The sequence below is a fragment of the Lithobates pipiens genome, unplaced genomic scaffold (genome assembly GCF_037356315.1).
Source record: "Lithobates pipiens isolate NorthernLeopardFrog02 unplaced genomic scaffold, aLitPip1_a1.2 Scaffold_28, whole genome shotgun sequence".
NCBI classification, from domain to species: domain Eukaryota; kingdom Metazoa; phylum Chordata; class Amphibia; order Anura; family Ranidae; genus Lithobates; species Lithobates pipiens.
Window position 1 is genome coordinate 144,928,003 of NW_027507789.1, and position 24,489 is coordinate 144,952,491.

A 24,489-nucleotide genomic window follows, 5' to 3' on the forward strand; every position below is an offset into this window, starting at 1 on the left:
GTTTACGGTCAGCCACGCGACCTGTACTGACATCCACACTGGTGTCGCAGACACTGACTGCGTGGCCAAAACTTTTGCACTGCGAATTGGGAGAGAAGAACGCCTCCCCTGTCTGCATTGAGCTAGCAGACCAACTAGTGCATGGCCTTCAGTACGTTTGTGACGTGGCCCTGGATACTCTCCCCCTGTTATCCAAGGCTTCAGTGTCAGCTGTGGTGCTGAGGCGCCTCATTTGGCTGAAATGGTGGTCTGCTGACCAGGCATCCAAGAAAGCCCTGACGGATCTTCCCTTCCTTGGCGACCGGCTCTTTGGAGCCTCGTTGGATGACATTATTAAAAATGCCAGGGGTGCTAAGAGTACACTACTCCCACAGGCCAGGAAGGCTAAGGAGCCACGCCGCAGGCAAGGGCCCTCTTTTTCCGCTCACAATCGGCTTTTTCGTCCACCCGGTGCTTCGGCAAAATGCCCCCAGCCCGACAGGACGCCCATGGACGGTCAGAAGCTTCCCTGGAACCGCAAGCCTACGAACAAAAGTGCTACCACATGAAGGTTTGCCCCCACCCATGTCTCGGATCGGGGGTCGTCTTCGGGAGTTTGCAGCCCGGCGGACCTCCCGGTTATCAGACCAATGGGTCTGCGATCTGATTTCCACAGGCCAAACAGATTCTTCCCCTCCAGCATAACCGTGTCCCCTGTTCGCCGGTAGGCCCTGTTAGGGGCGGTGAGGGACTTGCTGAATCAGGGGGTGATTGTACCGGTTCCGGAATCAGAAAGCTTCCAGGGGTTCTACTTAAATCTGTTTGGGGTTCCCAAGAAGGAAGGGGTATGTCCAATTTTGAACCTAAAAGCCCTCAATCACTTTGTAAAAGTGCAGTGGTTCAGAATGGAATCAGTTCGCTCAGTAGTCGCTGCACTCCATCAAGGGGACTTCCTGGCGTCCTTGGACATTCAGGATGCCTACCTGCACATACCCATATGCCTTCGGCATCAAAAGTTTCTGCGTTTGGCAGACTGGGAAGCCCACTACCAGTTTGTGGCTCTTCCTTTTGGCCTGGCATCAGCCCCCCGAGTCTTTACCAAAGTACTGGCTCCAGTATTGGCGTTGTTGAGACAACGTGATCGTGGGTTACATAGACGATCTCCTCCTGAGAGCTTCTTCTGCCTCAGAATTAGAGGAGGGTGTGGCGATCACCTTGCAGTCCCTGCAAGAATTTGGGTGACTGTTGAACCTAAACAAGTCGGTGGTTGTACCATCTCAGCGTCTGGAGTACCTGGGGTTGCTGTTGGACTGCAGGGAAGTGAGGGTTTTTCTTCCCTCAGACAAATTGCTGACTCTCAGATATGTGGTCAAACTACTGATGAACCGCAGGTGGTCATCGTTCCGCTTTTGCATGCAGGTGCTGGGTCTCATGGTAGCCTCCTTCGAGGCTGTACCTTATTCCCAGTTCCACACCAGAGCCCTGCAGAAGGAGATCTTGACAAAATGGGACAAATCTCCTTTGTCCCTGGATTGGCAGATCCAGGTGAGCCAGCCAGTCAGGGACTCCCTGATCTGGTGGTTGAGGTCCCCAGTGATTCAGTCCGGAAAATCATTCCTTCCTCTGAAATGGACAGTGATCACTACGTACGCCAGTCTATACGGCTAGGGTGGAGTGATGGGGATTCAGTCGGCTCAGGGCCTCTGGTTGAGGGAAGAATCCAAGTTGCCGATCAATCTGCTCGAATTGAGAGCGATCAGGCTGTGTCTCCACACATGGTCGATGTGTCTTCAGGGGCGTCCGACAAGGATACAGTCGGACAACGCCACGGCTGTGGCGTACATAAGTGTATGAAGCTCAGCCACTGCTCGGGAGGTAACTCACATACTTCAGTGGGCAGAGCGACACGTTCCGGCCCTGTCGGCCATTTACATCCCGGGGGTGGAAAATTGGCAGGCGGACTATCTGAGTCGATGGAGAGTGGCCATTGCAACCGGAGATATTCAGGCTGCTGTGCCTGAAGTGGGACACACCAGATGTGGATCTATTGGCCTCCCGTCTCAATCGGACGGTGCCCAGATTCGTGTCCAGGACGAGAGATCTGTGGGCAGATGCGTCAGACGCGTTGGCGGCTCCATAGGATCAGTACCAGCTGATCTACGCCTTTCTTCCACTGAAACTATTGCCATGTCTGCTTCGCAGAGTGGAAGCTAAGGGGATTCCAGTAATCCTGGTTGCCCAGATTGGCCTCAGTGGCCCTGGTACACAGACCTGGTGCGTCTGGTGGCAGACGCTCCCTGGCGACTGCCGCTGCGTGAGGACCTCCTATCTCAAGGTCCAGTCTTTCACCCTGCTTTACCATCGCTGGTTTTAACGGCATGGCTATTGAGACATGGCCAGGTGCTGAGGAACCGGGGTCTGTCGGACTCGGTGATTCCAGCTATGCTGGGGGCGCGGAAATCTTCACGGAAGATATACCATCGAACCTGGAAGGCCTACATCTCCATGTGTGAGGAGAAAGGGTGGCATCCGCTCTCCTTTTCTATATCCAGGATCCTGCTGTTTCTTCAGCAAGGAGTAGACCAGAAATTGGCGTTGAGCACCATTAAGGGGCAAATTTCAGCCTTGGCTGTCTTTTTTCAGTGACCCCTGGCATCTCACTCATTAGTGAGTACCTTTGTTAAGGGGGTACGACATGTAGTCCCTCCAGTGCGTCCTCCGTTACCCCCATGGGATTTGAACCTGGTGTTGTCGGCACTTCAGAAGCCGCCGTTTGAAAATATCAAGGAGATTGCCCTGTTGACCCTTTCACAGAAGGTGGTTTTTCTGGTGGTCATCACATCGGCCAGGAGGGTTTCGGAATTGGCGGCCTTGTCCTGCAAGTCGCTTTATCTGGTCATCCACAGGGATAAGGTGGTGTTGCGTCCGCAACTGCCCTTTCCAGTCACGGCCCACTCTACAAGAGCAATCGGAACGTCTTGGGCCTTCCGACACCAAGCGTCTGTCGCTCAAGTGTGTAAGGCGGCGACCTGGTCGTCTGTCCATACGTTTATCAAGTTCTACAAGGTAGACGTCAGTACATCGGCTGATGCCTGTTTTGGCTGCAAAGTTTTGCAGGCAGTCGTGTAGTTGCAATTGAATTTTTTCCTGGTTTTTCGATAAAAACGCAGTACTGTTTTGTTAATGCACTGTTGCATTACTTCCACAATGTTGCGGTCTTGGGGATAACTCCTGTTGAGGATACCCGGTTATATGGTGGTGTTTTTCCACACACTGCTGTTTTTTTGTGGGTTTCGTTTCACTAGTTCCCACTTGCCAATGTGGATGAGGTTTTTATGCTGTTTTTTCCCGCCCCTCGTTTGGCACTGCTTGGGGACGTCCCATTTAGTTACAGAGAGGAGCTGTGTCGGTCGGTGAATATAAGAGAAAATAGGATTATATGGTACTCACTGTAAAATCCTTTTCTCTGTAATTCACAGACCGACACAGCACCAACCCCTCCTTTTTTTCTACGTTATTCTGCTTGTTGACGTACTGAAGCTGCTGGGAGCAGTGGGGAGGGTTGATAGCACAGGGTCCGCCCCCCAGGGGGGGGCGATTAAAGTTCTGTGTATTGTGTAACAATTTTGCCTAGTTTCTCCTAATGGCAGGCTATACAACCCATTTAGTTACAGAGAGGAGCTGTGTAGGTCGGTGAATTACAGAGAAAAGGATTTCATATTATTTTGTACTTTTTGCTATAATAAATATCCCCATTTTTTTTTTTTTTAAAGCTATTTTTTTATCAGTTTAGGGCGATATGTATTCTGCATGTTTTTGGTAATAAAAATCGCAATAAGCTTATATTGATTGGTTTGCGCAAAAATTATAGCGTCTACAAAATAGGGGGTAGATTTATAGCATTTTTATTATTATTATTTTTTTTTTACTAGTAATGGCGGCGATCTGCGATTTTTATCGGGACAGCAACATTATGGCGGACACATCGGACACCTTTGACACATTTTTGGGACCATTGACAATTATACAGCAATCAGTGCTATAAAAATGCATTGATTACTGTAAAAATGTCACTGGCATAGTTACATAGTTAGGTTAAATAAAGACACCAGTCCATCCAGTGAGTGAGTGTGGGTGAGTGTAATAGTTATAAATTATCCTCGCGCCACAATGATTAGACAACTAGAAAGAAAAAAAAAGGTATGGTTGCAGCAAAACAAACCTTCCCCTAAATCAGTGTTTCTCAAATCCAGTCCTCAGGCCCCCCCAACAGGTCATGTTTTCAGGTTTTCCGTTATTTTTCACAGGTGATTTGATCAGTTTCACTGCCTTAGCAATTACCACAGCCGTTTCATCTGAGGGAAATCCTGAAAACATGACCTGTTGGGGGGGCCTGAGGACTGGATTTGAGAAACACTGCCCTAAATAGGTATGATATTTAATTAATAAGTGGTGTTGCGCTCCACAATTAATTAGCACAGATTAATAAATGTATATGTCAATGGATGGTACACAAAATAGTTTAAATAACCACTTTCAGACCGGACCATTTTGCTGGTAAATGACCAGAGGTCTTTTTACACTTTGGCACTGCGCTGCTTTAACTGGTAATTGCGCGGTCATGCAATGTTGTACCCAAACAAAATTTGCGTCCTTTTCTTCCCACAAATAGAGCTTTCTTTTGATGGTATTTGATTGCCTCTGCGATTTTTATTTTTTGCGATATAAACGTAAAAAGACCGCAAATTTTGAAAAAAAATGATATTTTCTACTTTTTGTTATTAGAAAAATCCAATAAACTCAATTTTAGTCATACATTTAGGCCAAAATGTATTCAGCCACATGTCTTTGGTAAAAAAAAAGTCAATAATTGTATATTTATTGGTTTGCGCAAAAGTTGTCACATCTACAAACTAAGGTACGTTTTCTGGAATTTACGCAGCTTTTAGTTTACGACTGCCTATCTCATTTCTTGAGGTGCTAAAATGGCAGGGCAGTACAAAACCCCCCCAAATGACCCCATTTTGGAAAGTAGACCCCCTAAGGAAATTGATAAGAGGCATGTTGAGCCCATTGAATATTTTATTTTTTTGCCTCAAGCGATTGAATAATGACAAAAAAAAAATTTTTTTTTTTTTTTTACACAAAGTTGTCACTAAATGATATATTGCTCACACATGCTATGGGCGTATGTGAAATGACACCCCAAAATAAATTCTGCTGCTTCTCCTGAGTACGGGGATACCACATATGTGGGACTTTTTGGGAGCCTAGCCGCGTACGGGGCCCCGAAAACCAAGCACCGCCTTCAGGCTTTCTAAGGGCGTAAATTTTTGAGTTCACTTCTCACTACCTATTACAGTTTTGAAGGCCATAAAATGCCAAGATGGCACAAAACCCCCACAAATGACCCCATTTTAGAAAGTAGACACCCCAAGCTATTTGCTGAGAGGCATGTTGAGTTCATGGAATATTTTATATTTTGCCACAAGTTGCGGGAAAATTACAAACTTTTTTTTTTTTTTTTTTTTTTCACAAAGTTGTCACTAAATGATATATTGCTCACACATGCCATGGGCATATGTGAAATGACACCCCAAAATAAATTCTGCTGCTTCTCCTGAGTACGGGGATACCACATATGTGGGACTTTTTGGGAGCCTAGCCGCGTACGGGGCCCCGAAAACCAAGCACCGCCTTCAGGCTTTCTAAGGGCGTAAATATTTGACTTCACTCCTCACTACCTATTACAGTTTTGAAGGCCATAAAATGCCAAGATGGCACAAAACCCCCACAAATGACCCCATTTTAGAAAGTAGACACCCCAAGCTATTTGCTGAGAGGCATGTTGAGTCCATGGAATATTTTATATTTTGCCACAAGTTGCGGGAAAATTACAAACTTTTTTTTTTTTTTTTTTTTTTCACAAAGTTGTCACTAAATGATATATTGCTCACGCATGCCATGGGCATATGTGAAATGACACCCCAAAATAAATTCTGCTGCTTCTCCTGAGTACGGGGATACCACATATGTGGGACTTTTTGGGAGCCTAGCCGCGTACGGGGCCCCGAAAACCAAGCACCGCCTTCAGGCTTTCTAAGGGCGTTACAGTTTTGAAGGCCATAAAATGCCAAGATGGCACAAACCCCCCCCAAATGACCCCATTTTGGAAAGTAGACACCCCTAAATTTAGGGGTACACTAGTGAGACTAGGTAATAAATGGCGGGTGCCCTGAAACTATAAAAAAATAACTAACCAACCAGCGTCACCTGTAACAGTTATATGGTGATCACTGGTGAAAGGGTTAACTAGGGGGCAATCAGGGGGCTTTATGCGGTAGTATATGGGGGTCCCTGGCGCTATAAAAAGCTGCGGCGAACCTAAATACCTACTTGCCTAACTAGCGTCACCTGTGACACTAATACAGCGATCAGAAAAACGATCGCTTATTAGGCTGGGTTCACACTGGAGCGATGCGGGAACGCCACGAATGCGCGGCGGGTTCCCGCATCGCATGCCTCCCGGCGGCAGTTCACACTGCCCTATGCGAACTGCTGGGAGTGTCAGTGAAATGTTACTGACACCCCCAGATCAGTTCGCATATCGCAGTGCGATCTGCAAACTCGGATCGCATGGTGTGAACACCCATGCGATCCGATTCTGCTGCGGGCCAAAAAAAGGGTCCCGTGCGAATTTGCGGCGGGTGCGGCGGGTGTGGCGGGTGCGGCGAATGGCTGAACTCGAATCGCACAGAGATCGGATGTGATTTGCACTGCAGTGCGAATCACATCCGTTCTCAAACCGCTGCAATCTGAACCCAGCCTTAGTGACACTGGCGACGGGGGGTGATCACGGGGTTAAACCTTTATTGGGGGGGTTAGGGGGGTACCTTAGAACTAAAGGGGGCTAACCCTAACTGCCCTAACAGTTATTAGTCACAAATGACACCCGCCGGGTGATCAGGGGGTTAAACCTTTATTAGGTAATAAATGGCGGGTGCCCTGAAACTATAAAAAAATAACTAACCAACCAGCGTCACCTGTAACAGTTATATGGTGATCACTGGTGAAAGGGTTAACTAGGGGGCAATCAGGGGGCTTTATGCGGTAGTATATGGGGGTCCCTGGCGCTATAAAAAGCTGCGGCGAACCTAAATACCTACCTGCCTAACTAGCGTCACCTGGGACACTAATACGGCGATCAGAAAAATGATCGCTTATTAGGCTGGGTTCACACTGGAGCGATGCGGAAACGCCGCGAATCCGCGGCGGGTTCCCGCATCGCATGCCTCCCGGCGGCAGTTCACACTGCCCTATGCGAACTGCTGGGAGTGTCAGTGAAATGTTACTGACACCCCCAGATCAGTTCGCATATCGCAGTGCGATCTGCAAACTCGGATCGCATGGTGTGAACACCCATGCGATCCGATTCTGCTGCGGGCCAAAAAAAGGGTCCCGTGCGAATTTGCGGCGGGTGCGGCGGGTGTGGCGGGTGCGGCGGGTGCGGCGAATGGCTGAACTCGAATCGCACAGAGATCGGATGTGATTTGCACTGCAGTGCGGTGCGAATCACATTCGTTCTCATAAACCGCTGCAATGTGAACCCAGCCTTAGTGACACTGGCGACGGGGGGTGATCACGGGGTTAAACCTTTATTGGGGGGGGTTAGGGGGGTACATTAGAACTAAAGGGGGCTAACTCTAACTGCCCTAACAGTTATTACAGTCACAAATGACACCAATGCAAAAAAAAAAAAAAAAAAAAAAAAAATGACATTGGTGTCACTGTGACTGGGGGGCAGGGGTAATTGGGGGGGTGATCGGGGGGTAAAGGGGGGGTGTGAGTGTGCCTGGCATGTTCTACTGTGTGTGGGATGTGTTGGTGCAACTCACTGATCCGCTCTCCTCCGTGTCGGAACGAAAAATACCGACACGGAGGAGAGAATACATCACTTCCTCTCCTGTGTTTACATTACAGGAGAGGAAGTGATGTCACCGGGGATTTCTATTCGTCGGGAGCGATCGCGAGGGGGTGGCCATGAATGAATGGCCGTCCCCTCGTCCGGGATCGCTCCCGAACGAAAACCGACCGCCGCAGGCACCGGGCGGGGGCCCGATCGGGCCCCCGACCCGCGGGAGGCAAATCACGTACATGTACGTGCTTATGCCTGCCCGTGCCATTCTGCCGACGTACATCGGCGTTAGGCGGTCGGCAAGTGGTTAACTACATGTGACTAATTAAGCTAGTGATTTCAAATGTCCACCTCCCACGGTGAATAAGTGCCAACTAAGCAGTATCCAATCACGTGCAATGTGACGATTGGATCCTCTTTAACTTAGGACAATAAAGTGCATACAGTGACAATAAAAATAAACAAACTCTAAGGCCGCGTACACACGGGCGGATTGTCTGTCCAACTTAGTCCGCTGAACCGTGTTTCAGCAGACAATCCGCTCGTGTGTGGGCTTCAGCGGACTTTTTCGACGGACTTTGTCTTTCGGAATTTCCGTAATTTTGTCCGCTGAAACTTGGTTTTGTCCGTCCAAACTTGGTTTCAGCGGACAGTCCGCTCGTGTGTAGGCAAGTTGGACGGACTAAGTATGGCGCATGCTCAGAAAGGGTTTACATGGCCGAAGGTTGCATTGCAGTGTATTGGACGTCGTTTTTCTAGTCCCGTCGTACGTGCTGTACACGTCATCGTGCACGTTTTCAGCGGACTGTCTGTTCATCGTGTGTGGTGAAGTCCGTTCATTCAAAAGTTGAACGGACTGTCTGTCGGATTGTCTGACGGACTTAGTTGGGCAGACAATCCGCCCGTGTGTACGCGGCCTTAGATTACAATAGAATTTAGGATGTGACTCAATCCATAAAGTGCATACAGTATAAAAACAGTGTAAATAAATAAAGTTTTTTCAAAAAGAACCAAAAACACTGCGCTATTCAAATGTGTAGACGGTATACAAACAGCAGCTAACACAACATCTAGGTGTACAAATGTGGCATAATAAATTTTGTGAAAAAACAGTGTAGCGCTTACCGTATATACTCGAGTATAAGCCGAGATTTTCAGCCTCTTTTTTGAGGCTGAAAGTGCCCCCCTCGGCTTATACTCGAGTCATCGCCGTCTGACTGCTCGATCAGCGTATCGAGCAGACAGACGGCGGACATACTACAATTCGAAAGCCGCGCCTCCGCCTGTGATAGGCGGAACACTGAATTTCCCAGCAGCCTGTGTTCCGCCTATCACGGACATCGTCTCATCCTCGTCCGTAGTACGAGGATGAGACGATGTCCGTGATAGGCGGAACACAGGCTGCTGGGAAATTCAGTGTTCCGCCTATCACAGGCGAAGGCGGAGGCGCGGCTTTTGAATTTTAGAATGGCCGCCGAGGCGCCGACGAAGAGCGGCGATCCTGGCAAGGCACGGGACGGAGGCAAGGCAAGGCACGGGACGGGACGGAGGCAAGGCACGACACGGGACGGAGGCAAGGAGGCACGGGACGGAGGCAAGGCACGGCACGGGACGGAGGCAAGGCACGGGACGGAGGCTCGGGACACAGGCTCGGGACACAGGTAGGCTGGACACACACACACACACACACACACACACATGGACACACACACACAGGGATGGATGGATGGAGACACACACACACAGGGATGGATGGATGGATGGAGACACACACACACAGGGATGGATGGATGGATGGAGACACACACACACAGGGATGGATGGATGGATGGAGACACACACACACAGGGATGGATGGATGGATGGAGACACACACACACAGGGATGGATGGATGGATGGACACACACACACACAGGGATGGATGGATGGATGGACACACACACACACAGGGATGGATGGATGGATGGACACACACACACACAGGGATGGACGGACACACAGGGATAGACGGACACACAGGGACGGACACACACACAGGGATGGACAGGCATGTCTCACCCTCGGCTTATACACGAGTCAATAAGTTTGCCAGTTTGTTTGGGGGTAAATTGGGGGCCTCGGCTTATATTCGGGTCGGCCTATACTCGAGTATATACGGTATTCGTTTTTACCACATTACAATGTGACCAATGTAATCAGTGCATACATTAGACTGTGCAAACAAATAAATACATTTAAACACTCTTTGCTATATATGATAATTAAAGCTAGAATGTCCAAACAAATATATAAAAAAATATATAAAAAATAGGAAAAAAACGTGAAAACAAGTGAAAAAGTTCTCCAAATTTTCTGTGTATGATACGATGAAGTGAAAACAGTCCTACACCTTCTCCAAAGAATGATCGCACAATCACCGCGTGAACCCTCCACCACATAAAATGGGGGCTTACCAGATTTAATGGATCCTACTCAAAATTATATTTGGAGGATCATATATGCTTGTAGATATACATAGGCTTTTTCGGTGTTGTCCTTTTCTGGAAGACTTTCAAGTGTGGCTATTTCCTCTACAGTATGTCTCCATCCACATAAATCATCATAGGTAATGGGATAGATATAAAAGAAGAAAGCAGGGACCACAATAGTGTAACTCCGTTTTTCGTTTCAAGTAATTTAATAAAAAATTATCAAACTCACGTGTACAAAGAACATAAGCGCTTTTTCAATAAAATCTCAGGCTGCAGTGAAGTCCCGACGCGTTTCGTCTTAAGCAGACATCATCTGGGGTACAACTTCAAGGCAGCCCTCCAGTTTATATAAACTTTGTACACGTGAGTTTGATAATTTTTTATTAAATTACTTGAAACGAAAAACGGAGTTACACTATTGTGGTCCCTGCTTTCTTCTTTTATATCTATCCCATTACCTATGATGATTTATGTGGATGGAGACATACTGTAGAGGAAATAGCCACACTTGAAAGTCTTCCAGAAAAGGACAACACCGAAAAAGCCTATGTATATCTACAAGCATATATAATCCTCCAAATATAATTTTGAGTAGGATCCATTAAATCTGGTAAGCCCCCATTTTATGTGGTGGAGGGTTCACGCGGTGATTGTGCGATCATTCTTTGGAGAAGGTGTAGGACTGTTTTCACTTCATCGTATCATACACAGAAAATTTGGAGAACTTTTTCACTTGTTTTCACGTTGTTTTCCTATTTTTTATATATTTTTTTATATATTTGTTTGGACATTCTAAATAAATAAAGAAAAAATATATTGGCAAATATTTAGCACAAAAAATAATAATTGATATCCAATAAAAGTGAAAAAGAATAATTGATATCCAATAAAAGTGACTCTATCTATGACATAAGAAAACAGTCCGTATTCAGACATGCAGTATGTGAATCCACTCCGTGTCATGGAAATACAATAACTCCGTGAACAAGAAACAGTTCCACCGGTGATCTCGTGAATCCTCAAACAATAGTTGTCCACACACTAGGTGCAATGACTACCTTACCTCACTGCTGTAAGGTAAACAGCAATTATTAATTCCAGCAATCAGTGTTGTTATCAGCTGGTGTAGGTACTACAGGTAGTCCCTTCTAGGTGCTTAGCCAAAAACCATCAATCATGTTCATAGGAGAAAAGAAGGAGCTCCAATAGTGAAGTATGTAATTACAATCAAACTTTATTCTAAAAAGGACATAGTCCTGGGTACTCACATTTGGTCATACAGTTCATAGGCAAAACAACAGCATCAAACTAACGGACTCCACGTTTGTACTCCGGACGTCACTTCCGGTATCCTCCTAGTCCAATTCTACGTGTATCGTCACTAATCATGTGACTTCATCAGTCTTTTTTAGAATAAAGTTTGATTGTAATTACATACTTCACTATTGGAGCTCCTTCTTTTCTCCTATGGACATGATTGATGATTTTTGGCTAAGCACCTAGAAGGGACTACCTGTAGTACCTACACCAGCTGATAACACTGTGATTGCTGGAATTAATAATTGCTGTTTACCTTACAGCAGTGAGGTAGGTAAGGTAGTCATTGCACCTAGTGTGTGGACACCTATTGTTTGAGGATTCACAAGATCACCGGTGGAACTATGTTTCTTGTTCCCAGAGTTATAGTATTTCCATGACACGGAGTGGATTCACATACTGCATGTCTGAATACGGACTGTTTTCTTAGGTCATAGATAGAGACACTGTCACTTTTTTATCGGATATCAATTATTCTTTTTCACTTTTATTGGATATCAATTATTCTTTTTTGTGCTAAATATTTGCCAATATATTTTTTTTTTTATTTATTTACACTGTTTTTATACTGTATGCACTTTATGGATTGAGTCACATCCTGAATTCTATTGTAATCTTAGAGTTTGTTTATTTTTATTGTCACTGTATGCACTTTATTGTCCTAAGTTAAAGAAGATCCAACCGTCACATTGCACGTGATTGGATACTGCTTAGTTGGCACTTATTCACCGTGGGAGGTGGACATTTGAAATCACTAGCTTAATTAGTCACATGTAGTTATTTAAACTATTGAGTGTGGGTGAGTGTCTACAACTGTCCCTATCCCTGTACATTCTGTCACATTAACATGCTCATCCATTATATTATTTTTTATTTAAGGTACCCATATAGCGCCATCAATTTACACATACATCACACACTGACATCGGTCCCTACCCTCAAGGAGCACACAATCTAAGGTCCCCAACTCACATTCAAATACTAGGGCCAATTTTGGACAGAAGCCAGTTAACATACCTGCATGCTTTTGGAGAGTGGGAGGAAACCGGAGTCCCCAGAGGAAACCCACGCAGGCACAGGGAGAACATGCAAACTCCAGGCAGGTAGTGTCGTGGTTGGGATTCGAACCAGTGACCCTTTTTACGGCTAGGTGAGAGTGCTACCCACTACACCACTGTGCCGCCCGACAGGGAAGGGGTTAACACTAGGGGGCGATCAAGGTGTTACCTGTGTTCCCTCTCTGTGTTCTAACTGAAGGTTGGAGGGGACTGTTCATACTCTGTATGAACAACACATGATCAGTCTCTTCTCCCCTCAGAGAACCAGGATCTGTGTGTTTAGAGATCCCAGTTCTCAGTGTGTCATGAATGATCGCGGGAGCCCGTCGGTCATCGCGCCTGTCGGGCACTCGCATTGCCTCTTGCAAAGTGGTCACTAGGGATGAGCTCAGGCGTTTTCGCATACTCCGTGCACAGAGCCCGCCAGAAAGTTGTCGCAGCGCTGCACTAATCACAGGCAGTGAGACATTGCCCAATCTCTGCAGCTGCGTATCGGGGGAATGTCTCACTGCCTGTGATTAGCTCAGTGCTGCGCCGACTTCCTGGCGGGCTCTGCACGTGGAGAATGCGGACACGCCAGAGCTCATCCTTAGTGGCCACAAGGCAAAGCAACATAACGTTGTTTTGCCATTCCATTATGTGCAGAGCTGTGTAAATTTTAGGAGTGGGTAGACATTTGACATGCCCCATCCTGATGTACTGAATGCATCTCATTGAATGGTCATATAAAAAGTACAAATATTTTCCACTTTACATTTTAGAGTGTACCTTCATCATACTAGATGCTGAGAGATGGGATCAGGGATGCCCAGAAGAGCAGTGCATGGTGGGAGATGTTAATTTGTTCATCGCTGATCCTGAAAACCCGACATTAGCAGAGATTGAAATTATGATTGCAGGTGAGTCTCAACTTATTTCCATACCAATTCTTTATTTGTAAACCTTTACAGGTTTATGTTTTAAGAAGAAAAATCAAAAAAAAAGGGAAGGTCAAAAGAGATGCTTGAGCTGCATTTTTACCACCCTCCAACTGCCCCCTGCAAAGGCAGACCAACAGGGTTGTATCCATGCTACAGGTACAATGCTTTACTTTATGGCCATGGCAAAAATGATCACCCCTGTCGCATATGGCAGGCAGTACTGCTGCTGAACACAACCCATTCAAGTGAATGAAGCTATGCCACAACTGGTGGTGCTTGTTTTTCAGATATTTAAACAGGTCGCAAGGAGGCAACAATTCACCTCATTGCTGCCTGTCCAATGCCTCTGAAAAGCAATCCACCATGGATCAATTTTCAGAGAGGTGGCAAGGTCAAAAACTTAACCGTAGATGCTTTAGTGAGCTTATTGCCAATTTTACTATTTAGTTAATGGCTGTGTGTCTTTTTAATTTCCCTTTTTCTGAACAGTTTTATCTCAATTGTGGGGTATCTCCACTCAAGCGTCTCTTCCCCAGAGAGAATGCGTTCAGTGCTTGTAGTCTTTCCTCATAACTAATATCCTCTAGACCCTTTTAGTTTTGTTGCCCTTCTCTCCTGACTCTCTCCATTTCCAGTACATCCTTCTTGAGGACTGGTGCCAAGAACTGGACAGCATACTCTAGGTGCGGCCGGGCCAGAGTCTTGTAGAGCGGGAGAATTATCGTTTTATCTCTGGAATGAATCCCCTTTTTAATGTATGCCAGTATTCTGTTTGCTTTGTTAGCAGCAGCTTGGCATTGCATGCCATTGTTGAGCCTATCATCTACTAGGACCCCCGGGTTCTTTTCCATCCTAGATTCCACCAGAGGTTCTCCCCCCAGTATATAGATTGCATTCATATTTTTGCCACCCAAATGCATTATTTAAATTTTTTCTACATTAAACCTAATTTGCCATGTAGTTGCCCACTTCATTAATTTGTTCAGATCTTCTTGGAAGGTTTCCACATTCTGCGGAGAAGATATTGCCCTGCTTAGCTTAGTATCGTCCGTAAATACAGAGATTGAACTGTTTACCCCATCCTCCAGGTCATTTATGAACAAATTAAACAGGATTTAATTCTAAATCCGATTTAAGGATTTAGAATTAAAGGACAGAACCCTGGGGGACCCCACTTTCCACACCAGACCATTTTGAGTACTCCCCATTTATCACCACCCTCTGAACTCGCCCTTGTAGGCAGTTTTTACTCCATCACACAAAAGGTCCATGACGACATACCTTATTTTGTACAGTAAACCTTTATGGGGAACTGTATCAAATGCCTTTGCGAAATCAAGATACACCATGTCTATGGGCCTTCCTTTATCTAGATGGCAGCTCACCTCCTCATAGAAGGTTAATAGATTGAAATCTATAAACGATTCTTCATAAATACATGCTGATTACTGCTAATGATACCGCTGTCATTGCTAAAATTTCTTGATATAGTCCCTTATCATATCTTCCAAGAGCTTGCATACTATTGATGTTAAGATAACTGGTCTGTAATTCCCAGGGATATGTCCTGGTCCTTTTTTAAATATTGGTGCTATATTGGCTTTTCTCCAATCAGCTGGTACCATTCCAGTCAGTAGACTGTTCGTAAAAATTAGGAACAATGGTCTGGCAGTTACTTGACTGAGTTCCATACAGACCCTCGAGTGCAAGCCATTTGGTCCCAGTGATTTATTAATGTTAGATTTTTCAAGTCTATTCCTAATTGAATGAATGAATGAATAAAATACTTGTATAGCGCACAATGCGAACTGAATCTAATTCTGTCCTCTGTTAGCCATGAGGGTGCTTCCTGTGACATGTCATGAGGATAAACACTGCAGCTTTGATTACCCCCTGTTTCCCTCACGAAGACTAAAGAGAAGAATAAATTCAATACCTTCGCCATCTCTCCATCCTTAGTAACTAGATTCCCCTTATGTGGCCAATATGATCTGACTTCCCTCTTTTACTGTTTATATTAAAGAATTTCTTGGTATTGTTTTTACTCTCCTCCGCTATGTGCCTTTTGTGTTTTATCTTAGCCACCCTGATTGCACCCTTACATTTTTTGTTGCATACTTTGAAAAGTTGGAATGCTAATGATGACCCCCTTGTATTTTTTGAAGGCCTTCTCCTTTGCGATTATATGCATTTTTACATTGGAGTTAAGCTACCCAGGACTTATATGCTCTTTTAAATTTATTTCCCATTGGGATGCACTGGCTAATACCCTTATTTAATATGCTCCTAATGCAAACCCATCTCTCCTTCGTGTTCTTTGTTTCTAAGATTTTATCCCATTGAGGCGTGGCCTGGAGCTGCATGGCATAGGATGTGCAGAGTGAGAGCTCCATCTGAGACACTATCCTTTAAACTTATCCTTCTGGGAAATTCTGCCAGAAGCACACCGCAAAGCAGCCCATAGTGACGGCTCGAATGTCGCCTCCAAAGCGGACCTCAGACGCTATAGCCAAGCTCGCAAGATACTGCCGCGATGGGCAGGATATCGAGGAGGAAGATGGCGCCGGCCCTCCCCAGGCCGCAGAGTCCCCCTCAAACCTCACCGCCAAAATCATCGAGGCTGTCTCTCTCTGCCAAACCACACTTACTTCTAAAATAGAAGAAGTTAAAGTCGACATATCACTCATCTGGCAAGACATCCAGAAATTATGGGACAGGGTTGCCGAAACCGAGCGCAGAGTGAGCCACGTGGAGTCGGACATCACCCCTTTGCAAATCACCACTGACCAACTCCAGCACCAACTCAGTGTCATCCTCCACAAGTAGGACAACATGGAAAACCGACTCAGAAGGTGCAACCTCCGGTTTGTCGGTCTCCCGGAGAAGTCTGAAGGCTCCTACCCTCCCACATACCTGGAAAATCTGCTTATTAAGACTTACGGTAGAGAGGCCTTCTCCACATCGTTCGTGATAGAACGCGCTCACCGCCTGGCCACGCACCGGGCCAGTGAACCCCTGAGAACCTTCATCGTCAAATTGCTCAGTTATCGAGACCGGGGCACCGTGCTACGTCTCACCCGTGAATGAGGCAACATACCAGTCAGCAATGCAACTGTGGCGGTGTTCCTGGACTTTTCCGCCGAAGTGACAAATAAACAAGCGCAATTTACAGAGGCCAAGCGTCAGCTTCATATTCATCATCTCCCTTATGCAATGCTGTTTCCAGCGAGGCTCCGGGTGATCCGCAGCGGAAAAGCCCAGTTTTTTGAGGATCCCACGGCCGTTCTATCCTGGCTGGAACACCACCAAGCAGAGGGACATGCCAACTGCTGAACCACAACCCCTAGCCCCCCCCCCCCCCCACCCGCCCTGCAACCATCTCCGCCTTCATTGATGAGCACTCGGGGACTGGATTTGTCTACCCTCGCCTTTAACAGTGCGTTTACTTGCCTATGCCTATCCCCACTTTATCTCCCCTCTCTCCTACTTCTCAACCGGCATGACAACGAAGAAGCTAACCAAACTTTCCACCCTGTCGCCGGACCGGACATTTGAGTGCTGCTTACTCTATCTCCCCTCCTCCTTTGCTCTGCAATCCTTGGATTTCCCCCCATTACTATTACGTGCTCTCAGACACTTTCCAGGCCCTCACTCAGACATCCTGCAGTTCACCAAGCTGTGTGCTTTGTAGTTTTTTCTTTTTTGTCGCCCCCGAAACCCCGCCATGGTCACCCCTGGAAATGGACACCCCCTCATTGCCTTATCGACCTGGCAACTGTTCATAGTTACACATGTTATGTTTCCCTGGCCAGCACTCATCTCCATGGCTGTGGAGTGTGTTTATCTGTATGTCTCGCCATGCTGGTCCAGAGACAGTGAAGTTATAAAAAGTTTTTATGTCGCAATGGTCACATCTGATTTATTATGCACTTTATTTGTTTATAATGCACCGCATGCAATGTTCTTCCCGCCTTGCTAAACTTGGGGCAGGACCCTGTGGGTTAGGTCACATTGCTCCCTGTTCTCGAGCCGCCTGGCGGCGCAGAGCAGGCGTGCCCTCACGGGACGTTTCTTCTTTGCTGAGTGGGCTGCTTTGCGCCCCTACGCTGAAGCGACCTGGAGATGGCCAACTGTGTAAGGGGGTACCTAAACATCACACATTTATGTTGTACTGCATTTTTGTCCTCCTTAAACCCTGCCTCCAAATGTCTGCTGGGTGGCTGGTGCCGATGGGGATAGCGCTCTGTGCATTTGGGCGCCCTGTCTTCAAAGTCCTTTCCGTACTCTTGTACAGACCTACTGCTTATTCCTGTGAAATGCTCTATATACCCTGAGTGATGGCGTGATGGAGACATCCTGCTCTGTTCCCCTGATAGGTGCCTTCTCTGGCGGATCCGACTGTATGCCCACACCTGTATTGATCCCATATGGCTACACTTAAAGTGATCACCTGGAATGGCCGTGGGCACGGTGCCAAACCTAAGCATGTAGCCGTTCTTACCCACCTAAAATGCTTGAGAGCAGATGTACCTGTCGTGGTTGAAATCCACCTCATAGGACAAACCCAGATGAACCTCAAAAAACCCTGGGTGGGCTGGTTATTTAGTGCCCCACACACATCTATTTCCCGAGGCCATTCTCATTGCTAAAATAGTGCAATTTCAACTTCATGAGCGGCAGTCGGATCCTCAGGGTCGGTTCCTCTTCCTTCATGCCACCATCGGTGGTCTGGTACTACTCCTTTTGGCGTTTTACATCCCACCACCTTTCCAGTTCCATGCACTGCAAGAAGGGCTTATCTTTATGGCCAAATACCCCACAGTACCTGTAATGTGGGTGGGCGACTTCAATATGACTATCAACCCTAGTATGGACAGGCTCGGCGCGACCACCCAGATGTCACCACCATCCCGCATCACCAGATTTGGCAGGTTCCTATCTGAATTCGCTATGACAGACTCCTGGCGACACAAATACCCAACTAAAATTGCTTTTTCATGCTAAACCCCGTCGCAGCGAGCTATGTCACGCATCGACCTAATTTTGATCTCCCCCACCTTGCTACCTGACCTTGTGGATGTGAGCTTCGGCACTAGGGTGCTCTCCGACCACTCCCCATACTGGCTCACGCTAAAACTACCCTTGGCCTCTCTCCCGCACATTTGGCAACAACTCATTTTGGCTCACGGTTCTCCCAGAGCTGGAGGCCGTCCAGAGGGAGGGGGTCCACTTTTTTAGCACCAACCTGGGCTCGGCGTCCGTCGGGTCTGTTTGGGAGGCCTTCAGATTGAATGCCAGACTGGTTTTGTCCACTCACATAAACAGATACAAGGTCACATCCAAAATTGTACTACAACAGTCGGAGGAGAGGCTGGACTCCCTTGAGCAGATATTTCATACAGACCCCTCGGCAGATAACACTTCCCTTGTCCGTCTACAGTCAAGATTGACTAACCACTTACATTACGAACATGCCTAAAGAGGCATATTTTTTAGTAGACAACGCATATTTGAGCATGGCGACCGTGCAGGCAAGTTGTTGGCATATATGGCCCACCTTGACCATAGTCCCCCGGTCATAGTCCGACTCCATACGACCGATGGGACCGTGGTCTCGGACCCTGATTCGGTTGCGGAGGAGTTCAAACAATTTTACTTCAATCTCTACACGTCCACAGCACGGCACACACCAGATGAACTTTCCTACTTTCTCCAACACATCGATTTTACCTCCCTCAAAGAGCCCAACTGGAAGCGCCCATAACCCTAGATTGTGTTGCGGAGATAATGGCACAACTCCCACCCTCTAAGGCCCTGGGCTCGGACGGCCTCCCCCTGGAGTTTTATACACAATTCCAGGAGGTTCTTGCCCCCAAGTTGCAAGCTCTATACGCCCATATGTTTGACTCCGAGACTCTCTCGCTGTCCATGGGTGAGGCTCTTATCGTCCTTATCCCCAAACTTGGCAAGGACCCCATATACCCTGAATCCTATCGCCCCATTTCGCTCCTGCAGCTGGATGTAAAAATCTTGGCCAAAATCCTTGCTCTGAGACGTAACAAAGTTATACTTAGCCTGATCCACCCAGACCAAACTGGGTTCATGCCCCAAAAGAACACTGCATTTAACCTTCATAGGCTCTTTATGAATATGCAGTCCACACATGAAAACACCGGGTCCAGGGTAGTGGTGAGCCTGGACGCTGCAAAGGCATTTGACTCTGTGGAATGGAGATACTTATGGGAGTGTCTGCACAGATTTAGCTTCGGGCCCAAATTTATCAAATGGCTGCGACTCCTTTACCAGGCTCCCACGCCTCGGATTCAGGTCAATGGCAGGATCTCTGACTCCTTCCCGGTGTCCCTGGGCACCCGGCAGGGGTGTCCGCTATCCCCCCTGCTGTATGCCCTGGCCATGGAACCATTGGCTATTGCCGTCAGAGTCCACCTGCATATTAGGGGTCTCCGCGTGGGTCGTCTGACGGAGACTCTAAGCTTCTACGCGGATGACATGCTCTTGTACCTGGAGGATTCGGGCCCTTCTCTTGTGGCGGCTCTGCGGTTAATAGAGCAGTTTAGGGAGTACTCAGGTCTCAAAATCAACTGGTCTAAATCCCAGATACTCCCATTGGATCCAGATGTCCCCTCTGCGGACCAGGCAGCACTCCTGCTAGCCAGGTCGAGTCAGATTTAATACCTGGGTGTCCAGTGCTCAAGAACACTAATAGACTACATCACTCTAAACATCGAACCTCTATTCTCTCTCCTTAAAACCAAAACCCAGACATAGTCCCGACTCCCTCTTGGGGTAATGGGACGCATAAACCTAGTCAAGATGATCCTTCTCCCCAAGCTGCTCTATCTATTTTGGCATGCCCCCCTCCACATTCCCCCTAGAATTTTCAAATCAATGGAAGGCTTTCCTAACACGTTTATATGGGGCACCTCCCTACACAAACTCTCATGGCGCACGCTGAAATGCCCGTTCACTTAGGTGGCACTGCCCTCCAAGATCTTGCCCTCTATTATATTGCTTCCCAATTGTCACACTTTTATTATTACAACCAGATAGATAAAGACTGCTACATGACACTTGTATGCTTTCCCCACAATGATCAGGTTACCCATCCATTCCAAATTCTCCTGTGCGGCACCAATGGGCCCTTGACTCCCAGGGACAGCATGCTTTCCCACCACCGCAAGATCTGGCGGCAGGCCACTACCACAACTAAGGCCCCTGCATTTCACACACACACACCCCCCTATGTGACAATCCTCAGCTCCCTGAACTACATACAATTCCAGACCAAAACCAGTGGATAGACAAGGGAATCCTCTTCCTCTCTCAGGTTCTTGAAGATGTTCCTTAAGGATGAGTTCAGCCTCCCCATTCTAATGCTCTTTCGATACCTCCAGCTCTGCCATGCCCTCAACTCCCAGTTTGTAGATTCCATCCCCAGACTTGAGCAGTTACCACTCATGGATGTGATCAGCGGCCAGGATCCCAAAGGGATGATTTATTTTTTCTACAACCAACTCATAAGGCCGGCGGCCACTCTACAGGCTTACCGGCTACCTCCAAGGTGGTCTCCCCTAAATTGTCAGACAGACTCACCCATCTGTACATACTGCACAGATCTTACCTCACCCCCATCCGCCTGTCCAAATTCAAACCAAATTACAGCTCGGCCTGCCCTAAATGTGGCGACCCCCCCCCCCCCCCAGGGTACGTTTTACCACCTACTATGGTCATACCCTAGGCTTCGGGAATACTGGTCCCAAGTGGTGAAATTTTTGCATGATCGCATGGGGTCACCTCTATCCTTATGCCCCCGTCAATGTCTATTGGGCATCCTCTCCCTACCTGAAGAGGAAAAGTACCTCAACACCTTTTTGCAGGAATCATTGTTCCTTGCCAGGATGCAAATTGCTCGCACGTGGAGGGGGGCGGTTAATGCCACCCTTCCTTACAAAAGGGTGCTATATATGCATAGAGGCTGTCCAACCAAATTCAACAATATATGGGACAGATGTGTGGAAGACTCTTTCACATGCACAGAACAGGACTAATCCTTTATTACATTGCTGACTTTTGTTGGGTACTCAGAGTATAATTTGCTGTCTCCTAGAGATGCGCCCTGATAGTCAATATCCATGACCTAACAGCTGCCCTGTCTGCCTTTGTGACTAATGGACCGCCTCGGGGTATACCCCATGCTGATCCCTGGGAAGACCGTAGCCATTCTTCCATGTTGTATGCATTCTGTATCAATGATTAATGTCAGATGTGATCTCCTTAAATTTGGTGCATGTTGGACCGCGCACCTGTATATGTATTCTCCATTTTACATGCTCAATAAACGTTTTTTTGATAAAAAAAAAAAAAAGATTTTATCCCATTTAATATCTTCTAGCAAGGATTGTAGATTAGGGAAGTTGGCTCTTTTGAAATTCAGTGTATTTTATTCCCCTTATGTTTCCTATTTGTGTGATTTATACTGAAACTAATTGGCCTGTGATCGCTGTTTCCAAAATTGCCCGGTATTTACACATCTATGATCAGGTCTGTATTGTTGGTAATCAGTAGGTCTAGTAACGTTTTGTTTCTTGTTGGTGCATTTACCATCTGACCCATAAAATTGTCCTGCAAGGTATTTAGAAAATGGCGAGCTTTAGATGAATGCAGGGTCCCTTCCACCCAGTCTATCTCTGGGTAATTAAAATCCTCCATTATAATGACACTTCCCATCCTTGCTGCCATTCCAAACTGTGATAGCAGGTTCCCCCCCCCCCCCCCCCCCCTCTGGTTAGGGGGCCTATAGCATACTCCCAGTTTTACTTTCCCCTTAGTTTCCTACATCAGGGTCCCTGTCGGAATCCCCTCCTTACACCAGGGTCCCCGTCAGAGTCCCCAACTTACATCAGGGTCCCAATAAAAGTTCCCCCTTACATCAGGGTCCCCATCAAAGTTCCCACTTGCATCAGGGAACCCCCAAACATCCAAAAGCAGAGACCATAGGCAGTGTGTTGACCCTAATCCTCAATCAGTGCTCATTGAGGATACACCACTAACCTTAGCTGGGAGCCAGGTACAATCGTCAGTCTGGATGTGGGCTGTAGTTTAGAGATGCTGATCTAGTTTCTAAAGTGGTCATTAATAATTATTTAATATGCTATCATGCAAAAGAAGACATACAATATAAAAATGACATTAAGAATGACACACTGGCTTTTGAGAGTGTGTCATGAGAGAGCCCTGCTCCATCACTCACTGGGTGTAGACTCTGAAACTCTCCTATTCATTTGTAGAAATGTCCCGGATGTTCTTGTTCATCACACACAACACATCAATTCACACTCTAATAATGTCTTCTCGCATCCTCTGTGTCTTCTGCCTAATTAGCTTTCACTTCACATGACCATGCTCTGTGAAGCCCTTAATAAATGTCACTGCCATATTTCTCTAATTCATTCATCAATCTTTTAAGAATTCTGCATCTTGCTAATGTATAGCAATCTGAATTCTATTTTTAAACCTAGAAAATTCCAGTGTAATATAGGTCCTTACTGATGGCTGCACAATGAGCCCAGCAAGTTGTTTGGATGTAATATGCATTGGTTTGCATACCCTGTCCTAAGTAAAATATGAATTTATGGAAGTGATACAGAAATGAGATGCCGCTGATTTCTCAGTACATACTGTCTTCCTGTTATTGAATTGTCTTACAAGCATTTTAACCAGAATTTCCCTACCACCAAGCTATTTGTCATTTGCGTGTTACTAATGGTCTGTTTTGTGTGTTTTGGTTTTTAGAACCCACATGTCGTGGCAAAGGGTTTGGTGAAGAGTCTACAAGGCTCATGTTGTTCTATGGTAAGATATATAATTTGTTTACTTCTTGGAACTAGCATCCACTTAACCCCCCTGCTGAAGGCTGCCGGGGGCCAGTTAAGTGGGCTTCTATGTCGGGAGGCTGCGGTTCGTTCTGACAGTGGTCACATGATTGAAAGCCTCGCCCCCACCCACAGACTCCCAATCTGAGTCTATAACCAACAAGAACTGTTGGAGCATGCTCCCAGCACAACCTCAGATCACAGTGGATGTATATATGCAGCAGCTAGGTGCTAAAGCCCACATTTCCTGCTGTCACATATATGCGTTATGCGTCGGGAGGAGGTTAGCCTGCAATATGTTAATATAATGTGCATTATTACCTCTTTTCCAGGTATTTCGTCTTTGTGCATCTCTACATTTCAAGCCAAAATAGGTCAGGATAACATGAAGAGTGTTCAACTATTCAACAAACTGCATTTTGAGGAGGTAAGGGCTTCTGCTTACCTACATAGCTCAAATAGTAAGCTCATATGTTCTACAGTCATTATAAAGAGAGCAACACCTGTATACCTAGGCTTATTGTTTCCAAAATGTGTTCATTTTACAGTGTAGATATACCTGTATAAAGATGACCTTGCTTGAGTTATTGTACCCTAAGTTGCATTTATTGTGATTTAATGGACAGACTTTCAGACAGTGCACTTTTTATTTTGCCTCTGTGCCCTGACCTAAACCATCCCCACCCCACAGATCAGGGGCGGACTGACAACTCATGGGGCCCCCGGGCAATAGGAGATTATGGGGCCCCCGGGCTATAGGAGATTATGGGCCCCCCAGGCAATCAGAGATAATGGGGCCACACAGTATATAATCACACAGTATACACACAGTATACAATCACACAGTATACACATACATATACACACAGTATACACAGACATGTTTCTATTGGCTGAGAAGGTACTGGAGAGTTGTTGCATTTATAATCTCAGGA

General features: G+C 46.5%; 1 protein-coding gene across 1 annotated transcript in view; it reads left to right on the forward strand.

Annotated features, from left to right (window-relative positions):
* The window catches only part of NAT9 (N-acetyltransferase 9), a 50,754-nt gene that overhangs the window by 20,574 nt on the left and 5,691 nt on the right, over nt 1-24,489 (forward strand). The window contains exons 4-6 of the mRNA XM_077459639.1: nt 13,503-13,640; nt 23,475-23,534; nt 23,887-23,981. Coding sequence (XP_077315765.1) covers nt 13,503-13,640; nt 23,475-23,534; nt 23,887-23,981 — 293 coding nt within the window. The remainder of the gene's footprint in view (nt 1-13,502; nt 13,641-23,474; nt 23,535-23,886; nt 23,982-24,489) is intronic.